This window comes from Carlito syrichta, unplaced genomic scaffold (genome assembly GCF_000164805.1).
Source record: "Carlito syrichta isolate Samal-C Ts95f unplaced genomic scaffold, Tarsius_syrichta-2.0.1 Scaffold305319, whole genome shotgun sequence".
Taxonomy (NCBI): domain Eukaryota; kingdom Metazoa; phylum Chordata; class Mammalia; order Primates; family Tarsiidae; genus Carlito; species Carlito syrichta.
Window position 1 is genome coordinate 72,205 of NW_007249415.1, and position 9,723 is coordinate 81,927.

Sequence of the window (9,723 nt, forward strand, 5' to 3'; positions counted from 1 at the left end):
CAGAGTGAGACCCTGTCAAAAAAAAAAAAAAAAAAAAAAATTACTGAACGTGATAGAAAGTAAAAATATAAAGCAGACAACAGACCAGCCTTGCAAATGACAGGCATATTGGAGTTGTCCTCATAATGGAGTCATTGGATCCAAATACTGGAGTCATGCTCAAGGAAATCACTGAGATGGAGAATTTAAACCCAAAATTGGGATCTATATTTTTTAATGGAAATTATGAAACTGAAAAATACTGAAATGGACTATTCTGCAGGTGGGTTGTATAGTGGATTAGGAGGAACAAGGGGTCTGGGTGCAACAGCTCATGCCTATCATCCCAGCACTTTGGGACACCAAGGTGGGAGGATTGCTTGAGTCTAAGAGTTCGAGACCAGCCTGGGCAACATAGAGAGATCTCATCGCTACAAAAATAAAAATAAAGCAGGAATAAGGGGAAAGCAAGTCCACAGGAAGGTGGGTCTGAGCCACATTCAGAGGAAAAGCCCACAGAGATGGGAAAGTGCTTTTCTCTCCTAATCGAAGACTCTGAAGTGGAAACATAAGTCCATTTTTATTTACCCTGGAAGGCTCTGCCGCACATGTATGATGCGCATTGTCCCAAATCCGTGGGTAGGTGTGGGGCAGAGGAAGTGGAGATAAACACCATTTCAAACTAGTTGGGGGAGAGTGCGAGTGGTGAATGCTTGTTAGATTTGGTATCGATGACACAGGTAAATGGACCTACAAAGTGTATGTTTTATAAATGATTTCTATAATTAAGTTTCCTGTCAAAAGATGTCAAGATAAAAATGCTAAGTCCTATACCTATAATTGCAGGAAGTGACAATAAAAATTCTTAGCAAATGGTCACATGGACTCTACCTGCACACTGCCTGTGATGGGGCCCTCACTACAAGGCAAACCACTTTTGATTCCAGAAACTCCCCAGAGTCTTGACGAATGCCTGCCTGTAGCCTGACTCAGTCATGCCCTCGGCCCACACCAGTGTCGGGAAAATCATGTTATACTAACATGAAGAGCAAAAGGTGTCACTTACCTTGGGTGGAAGGTTGGGGACTTTCAAGGTTACAACAATGGAAAATTCTTCGGGGAAGAGGTCACATCCAAAGAAAATCCTTGAAGAAGGAAAGCTCATGGCATGGAGGGCCGCTGCAGAGAGCTGGAGCCCCCGCGCGCCACCAGTCTGTACCATCCTGATCCCGCTCGTGGCACCATCGGAAGGGGCCACCTCTGCCAGGATGTCCAAGGGACGCAGTTCTACAACACAGAAATCACAGGGGCATTAGACCAGGACAACCATGTAGGGTGGTACCCATGACAGCCAACATGTATGAGCCCAGGTGCCACAGGCCTGTCTTGGCATTTTCTATAATCTTCACAACAGCCCCTATGAGCTTCATGCCATGACTGCCCCCAATTCTCCAGAGGGGAAACAGGCACCAGACAGGGATGACTGTCCTGGGCCTGCCCGCGTGGCCTCCTCTCCTGCTCCTGCTATTGGGGGATTCTTCCTGGCTGCTTCTGGGCTGCAGATGCACACCCCATGTGGCTGCTGCTTCTAGGTCACCAGCGAGGCACTGTGCAAGGCACAGGGTGAGTTGTGCAGGACACAGGAAGGTGTGTACTGCTTGCTGGAGACACAAGGACACCACAGGAAACACAGGAAACATCTGGGACTGAAACCAATCAGGCATGGCCTCTCTTTGCACTACATGCTGGAGATCTGGAAGCTGTCCTGGAGCTAGAGGTACTTCCCTCCCACCCCCCTCCAGGTGGGTGGGGAGGGTGGGTAAGCTCCTGGGAGACCCTCTGATTCATAGTTTAAAATCATTAGAAACAAACCTGATGAGTCAGGTTGGCCTCATCTGAGGCCAATGACAAGGAAGGAAGAAGGTATGTGGAAGACATTCTGGACTTAGAAAGGAGGTTTCAGGGTAACTCCCTGGACCCAGGATGATTGACTGGGAGCAGAGCCCAAGGCTGATGCCTGGACTGTCCCTGGCCACCACAGTTGGCCATGGCTTGGGGTAAATGGGCACATCTGAATGCAACAGCTATTCCTGGAACTGACCCCTTGGACTGGCAGTCTTGCTAAGGGGCCTCCTGCCTGAGTCTGGCTCAGGGTGCCTGGGGTCCAACCACGATGGTGCTTGGTTCTCTGAGTTCATCTTTCCACACACTCCAGCCCTGGGGGAGATGGACACAAGGGATGTGGTCATGTTGGGTGATGGGGCAGGAGCTTGGTGACATCGAGCTTCAAGCACAGAACTGGACATGTGTCCTTGATATTCTATATGGAGTACAAAAACCTGGACACAGCAGGTCTGCTGAGAACCATGTCCCAGAAAAGCACCCTTGTTGGGACAGAGGTGTCACAAGAAAAGTTGGAGAAAAACTGGAGATGACTCAGAAGGAGGAATGGCTGAGGGCATGGCCGTGAGCATCCTGGCTGTGGGATGCTGTGGGCAGCATGCCCAGGCACAGGGTGGGAAGAAGGGGCATGCAAGGGGCCTGGGTGGCGTGTGATCCCCAGCACTGGAGTATGTCAGGACATACACAGATGGGAAGGTGCTGTGAAGAGGGAGTGGCCTGCTTTGTGACAGGGAGATGTATTGTTATTGTTATTATTACTTATGCAATTAAACAAAGAAGGTAGAGTGTGAAGAGGCTTCATGGCTTCTTCGAAAGACTTTGTGCTATAAAATGAGCCACTCCGTAGGGATGGCAACAGGAAGACATTTGTGTGTAGAAGGGTCTACATTCTCTGTGGCTGGATATTTTTTTTTTGAGTCAGGGTCTCTCTCTGTTGCCCAGGCTGGAGTGCAGTGGCGTGATCATGGCTTACCACAGCCTCAACCTCCTGGGCTCAGGTGATCCTTCTGCCTCAGCCTCCTGAATAGCTGGGACTACAGGCATGTACCACCACACCTGGCTAATTTATATATATAAATGTATGTAACCCAGGATGGTCTCGAACTCCTGGGCTCAAGCAATCCTCTTACCTCGGCTTCCCTGTATGCCAGGATTATAGGTATGAGCTATCGCGCCTGGCCTCTGTGTCCAGATATTAAGATGCAGTTATCACCCTGGAGGTAGCCGTGTGTTTAGGAACCCCAGATTGACCCTGGAAGAACTCTGGCATCTCGTGGGGAGGAGACGTGGTGAGTCTATGCTCCAGGATTGTGACATTGACCCAAGTGTCAGGCTGACTGGGCTGTGGAATCAGACACCACACCCTGTGGGATTGTGTCCTGGGCCCACTGGAGAAAATGGGTCTCTAAGTAAAACCTGTGCATACTAGCCAACCCCCACAAAAAAATCCCTGAAAGGCACTGGTGTACCATCTCTCCTGGTGGTGGGCTCACCCTCAGGGGTTTAGCTGTAGCACAACAGGGTCCACACCCCCGTCCAGGAAACATGAGGTCCACCACCAAGAACCCAGAGTATGCCCCTGCGCTGCTGAGCCCTGGGGCACAGACAGTCAGGGCCCACCACCTGCCAGGGGGCTCCTGGGCTTTGGCAATCAGGAAGCAGAATCCTGTCCAATCCTGTATGAGCCTCTCCACTCACTGTTTAATTAAAACTGCCTTTGGCCAGGTGCAATGGCTCATGCCTATAATCCCAGCACTTTGGGAGACAGAGGCGAGGAGATTGCCTGAGCCCAGGGGTCCAAGACTAGCTTGGGCAACTTGGCAAGACCATGTCTCTACAATAATTTTTTAAAAAGAGTTAGCTGGGCATGGTGGCATACACCTATAGTTCCAGCTACCTGGAAGGCTGAGGTGGAAGGATCTCCTGAGATCAGGAGGTTGAGGCTGTGGTGGCTGTGATTGTGCACTGCCCTCCAGCCTGGGTGACAGAGTGAGACGTCAACTCAAAAACAAAAACAAAACAAAATAAAAATGCCTCTTCCTTTTCTCCACCCCACGCCAATCCATGCAAACATAAACAGTCTTTACTCTGACAGGTATTGAGTCTAAGTGCACTGTTCAGTGATGTTTGCCTTGTTTATACACCCACATGGGATTTTCAGTGAGCAGAGAAACAGTGAGTTTTGCGCTGTACTGGAAAGATCTCTGATGGAGGAATGAGCATTGATTGGGTTCATGAGAGTCACAGCCATCTCAGTGAATGACATGTCTATTAGCACTGTCATGTCATGGCAAGACAATGTGCAGACAGCCAGCGGCTAGGCCATCTGGAACAGAGGAGCTCTGGCTTTTGAAGCCACCGACCCTGGAGACCAGACCTCAGCCTCTGTTGTACTTGGTCCAGGATTTGGCCAGGGATGACAGTCTGCCTCATATCTTTCCCTATTTCCATCTCAGGATTAGCCAGAGAAAGCTAAATATGCCCCTCACTGATCCCATAGGATGACCCCTGCTAGGGACTTTCTGCCTGCCCCTCAGGCTGCAGCCTCCACTCAGGTATAGCTGGGCCTCCCTTTCTTACCTGGGAGCTTTCCCATCCCCTGCCTGCATTTGAGTCTCTGCCAAACACAGGTAAGTGTAGCTGCCCCCTTAACATGGCCAGCTCCGAACATATAAACAGCCTCCCATGTGATCCTCCCATGTGATCCTGTTGATTGCTGGCCACTTGCTTGCCCACTCAGAACCAAAATCCTTCTTCCTGACTTTCTCGTGTGTCATCCAGGGTGCAGTCACCACCTGGCCACCTTGGGCACATGGACGTTCAGGGGACAGGAGACTCATGCGGCTGGCATGGGACGAGGGATTTAACCAAACTCTTCCAGGACCGGATGCTCAGGTCCCCGAGAGCCCCACCCATAGTCCCACCTCTGCTGGGAGCCCAGAGTGGCAGAAGCAAAGAGGAAAAAGGCTGGTCCTGCCCCAGGCACCTCTGCAATAACAATCCCTCTCCCTCCTGCCAGGAACGATTATCCCTGCGATCCAGCCAGCCTTCCTGTGCCCCTAGTCCTGCACACACACACACAGCCTTCCTGGGAGTGGAAACCTGAACGCAGATGAATCCCCAGCACTGCCTCAGGCCGCACTGGGTGGGCGCCTCTGAGGCTCACCTGCCTCTGATCCAAGCTGCTTGCAAGTCCTGCTTGACTCCGTTTCCTGTAAAACATGGGTACAAATCCAGGCACTGCAGAAATAGGCCGAGGGGTGGGGAGCTATTGAGATCAGCCCATTCACAGCCTCCAGTACAGACCAGGGAAGTCAGCCCCAAAGGGTCTGGGGCGCAGTTGGGGCAGAAGCAGACGTGTTGTTCTTAGTGTTGGAAAAGAGAAAAGGTATCGATTCCAACATTGGAGCATCACCTAGGGAAACTGGAGCGAGAAGAGTGAACAGCACCCACAGCCAGTAAAGGGCAGGGTATGGGCAGAAGGTCATGTAACTATAAGCAAAAGAAAAAGAGATGTTAGCCAAGCTGCTTCTTTGAGAGGCTCAATCACACAGATAAACCTCTAGCTGACTGACCAAGAAGAAAGGGATGGGGAGAGCAAGGAGGATACTACTAGACCATTTTCAGAAGGGGGAAGGATAGTCAGAGACTTCAACAAACAACACCATGCCTGTATATTCAGTATATAAACCAATTCCTTGAGAGGCACCAATACAAAGCTTGCTAAAGAAGAAATAGAAATACTGGCAAGCCAGTATCTATTAAAGGAAACTTCCCAGCAAAGAAAGCACCCAGTTTCCTGGAAAATTCTACCAATCACTTAAGGAAGAGAAATGAAAAGCCATTTCTGTGAAATCTTTCCAACAAATAGAAGAAGAGAAAACACTGCCAACTCCTTTTGTAAAGGAAGCCTTATCAAAACCGGTAAAGACAGTTCAATAAAACTATGGACAAATATCCACCCATAAATGTACACACAAAGATCCTCAGTAAAAGTCTAGCAAGAGAAATGCAGCAGCAAGTGAAAAGGGCATACATCACCATACATCACAACCAAACGGGGTCTGCCAAGGAGTTCAAGACTGGCTTGACATTCAAAAGTCAATTGATTTGGGCACTCTTGATGAAAGTTGTCAGAATCAAAACAGTGTCACTAATGTCAAGAACACTCTGACACATAGAGATGGGGAAGACCAGGATGTCATCACAACATGAACTCATTTTTTTCAGGAAGCCTTAAAACCTGTGAAATTAACCTGTGTTTGCTTACAGAAATGAAGACTGGATACCAACAGCAATAAACCAGCTGCAGGACGAAGTGAGCCCAGCAATGCTCCCTTGATCTGAATCTTGTATCCATGTGGCTACGACCTGAATTCTCACTCCATAACCATACTAAAATCACTGCTCAGGGAAGAGAAATGTAACTTGACTTTCTCAGAAGATGTCTGCTGAGTGCAAAAGAAAAGACAAGACTGTAGCTCCAGCCCCTCCTGGAAAGTTCCACCTCTTTCCAGGAATCCCCCTTCCCCAATCTCCACCTATGTGCCCCAACCCCTGGGAAAAAGGTGCTTTCTCCATCACTTGATCAATGAATAAAGTTTCTGCTGTGCTTGACCAAACCTGATTTCATTCTGTTGAGGTGAACAGCACTGAGCAGGGAAAGGTCCATTGTTGAGCAACTCCCTTGGAGATTGGCAACAGTGAAGACAGGTTCTCCTGCACGTATGCCTGATAACAGAAACCATCGTAGAAGACTCTGTGAAGACCACAACCTTGCACAAAGGCCACTGCAACCTTACACAAAAAATACTTTTCACTTTGGGAGGCACAGGCGAGAGGATTGCCTGAGCCCAGAGGTTCAAGACAAGCCTGGGCAACTTGGTGAGAACTCGTCTTTACAATAAATCAAAAATTAGCCAGACATGGTGGTGTGTGCCTGTAGTTCTAGCTAATTGGAAGGCTGAGACAAAGTTCAAAGTTTTACAAATCAATTAATGTGATTCATCATATTAACAGACTGAAAAATAAAACTATGTGATCATCTTGACAGTAGCATAAAATGCATTCCGTTCCACAAGATCCAACACTATGCCACGGCACTTCAACCTGGGTGACAGAGTAAGATCCCTTCTCAAAGAAAACAAAAATTGCTTCTGCAAGGACATCTGCCCAGTGACTGCCTGTCCAACCTCAAACCAATGTCACCTCTGTTGTTGATCTTTGTAGCCAAGGACAATTATCTCCAAACAATTATGTGACCTTCCTCGTTCTTTCTTTAAAAGTCCTTGTCTTCCTTTACCTCCCTGAACAGCACAGTTTACTATGGCTCACAGGTTCCCATTGCAATGCCCAATTCCCAAATAAACATCTTTTCTTTTTGAGAGCCTCTTTCTGTTTGTTATTTAGGTTGGCCTGTTGAACAAAAATTATAGGCCATCATTGTAGACTAAAATCCTGTACTATGCCCAACAGATCAGACAAAAATTCAAACTGGAGTTGCCTACACACACCAAACTGAAACTGAATTGTTGTCTGGCCTTCGGGAATCAGGAGAGAGATGACAGCCTAATTTCCCAAACAGGTCAGTTTCAACCTTTCACGGGCATGATAACGAAGCCACCTTTGCTTTAATCCTTACAACAAAGAGAGGCCTGGAGTCACCTGGTGTGAATCAGTCAGTTATTTTCCTATTGTTCCATCTCCCAGTTTCCATCTTACAAGGAAAATAAGTGAAATGACCCATCTACTTTTTGTTGTTTGTTTCTGCTTTCTTCAGCCCTTCTCTGTCTATAAAACCAACCTGCTCAGCTCAGCTCACTGGAACACTTGTTCATTTCAAGTGCTGCGGGATTCCAGAATTGCAATAAGGCCAATTTGAGACCTTTAGGCTACACTTGTAATCTTATCTTTTAGGAGTACACAGGTTCTCTCTGTATATCTTACAGTTTCTTATGAATCCATAATTATTGCAAAGCTAAAAGTTTTACAAATCAATTAATGTGATTCATCATATTAACAGACTAAAAAAGAAAACTATGCTATCTTCTCGACAGTTGCATAAAAAGCATTCCATTCCAGAAGATCCACCATCCTTTCATGATAAACTCTCTTGGCAATAGAAGGGAAATTTTTAGCCCAGATAACACTAATCTAGAAAAACTAGAGTTAGCATGATTCCTCCTCAGAAGCCAGTGAATGTGTCTTCCTAAGACAGGCATATGTCCACACACGCATGGAGGCCTCCTTATTCTGACCACTGGGGATGAGGGGAAGCAATACCCAGTGTCCTGAGCACATCTGACTCCAGATCTTGGCTTCTAAACACCATTATCCACTAAAAGAGGCCAGGGCTCCATGGAGAAGCATTTGATTTCAGGGATGAAACGGAAAATATGAGTGACCTGAAGTCACCTGGTATGAACCAGTCACTTATTTTTCTATTGTTCCATCTCCCTGTTCCCACATATAAAGAAATGGCCCATCCACTTTTTATTCTTGGCTTCCACTTTCTTCAGTCCTTCTCTGTCTCTAAAGCCAACCTCCTCTGCTCAGCTCATTGGAACACTCATTCCATTTTATGGAGTCAAGTGTTGCTTTAAGATACACTTAGACTTGAAAGTAAGAAAAGTCAAGCTACGGTGGTGCATTGATAGGGCACAGGAGCTGCAATGGACATGCTCCCAGTGGCCAAAGTTGGAATAACTGGAACCACAAAATAAATGGTGATAACATTAGATAATAGTTCAAACAACAAAATACATATTCTTTAGTCCACCTGAAATAAATAAATAATGGAGCAAATAAACACATGGGGGAGCAAGGACAGCTGTTCCTTATGGGGGAACATCAATTAGTTAATGTTGACAGAAAGGAAATAGAGACCATCTCCATGAGGAACCCACAGTGATCACTGTGACAGGCCAGACCCTCAAAGGTTGCCAACACTACTGGGAAAATGCTTTCACAGAGATAGGATATTTGCAAAGTTTCAAAGAATGTCCCTAAAACATTGTTCGCAGCAGAGGGGAAAATAGTCACTTCATGGTGATGAGACATGTCAACATCATGGTCCCCACCGCAGTAGGCATACCACTCCTGTGGGTTTCTTCTCCTGAACACAATGCCCCGCTCTGATCAGGTCAAAACACCAGATGAGTCCAAACTGAGGGGCCTCTTATAAAACCCCTGACCAGTCAAGGTTACCAAGGGCAACAAGAGACTGAGCAACTGTCTGGAACAAGAGACACCTACAGACACCTTTCAGCAAACACCATGTGGGACCCCAAGCAGGACTTTGTGGGAAGCTGGTACATCTGAATAGTCTGTCTTTTAGTGAACAGGAACATGCCAGTGTTAATTTCCAAGAGTTGGTAACCGATCTGTGGCTGTGAAAGCTGCTCATGTGGTGAAGGGCAGGTGTGAACTCTGTGCTATTCCCACCACTGTTCTGTAGAATACATTTTCACCCTTTCCCCGTTTAACTCGAGGATACTCGCTGGTGGTGTTTGTGTCTGCAGTGTTTACCCTAGATTTAAAAAAGAACTACAAAGTATAGTAATTCTCTCTCTCTCTCTTTTTTTCTGAATTCTCGTTAGGATTAGAGACAAATTCTGTTTAGAAATAACTCCAAGATCAGTTTTTATATTTTATTTTCACATTGAAGCCAGTCAGATTTGCTTCAGTCTCAAAAAGTGTTTATGTAAAATTTAATGAATGCAACAGTGAGCTGCCACCCACTCTTTCTTTCTTTCTTTCTTTCTTTCTTTCTTTCTTTCTTTCTTTCTTTCTTTCTTTCTTTCTTTCTTTCTTTCTTTCTTTCTTTCTTTCTTTCTTTCTTTC

The 9,723-nt window shown here is 46.7% G+C and overlaps 1 protein-coding gene across 1 annotated transcript in view; it reads right to left on the minus strand.

The window, feature by feature from the left end:
• Positions 1-9,723, minus strand: part of TSPEAR (thrombospondin type laminin G domain and EAR repeats) — a 201,016-nt gene that overhangs the window by 66,545 nt on the left and 124,748 nt on the right. The window contains exon 2 of the mRNA XM_008061562.1: positions 1,046-1,266. Within this exon, the coding sequence (XP_008059753.1) occupies positions 1,046-1,266 (221 nt within the window). The remainder of the gene's footprint in view (positions 1-1,045; positions 1,267-9,723) is intronic.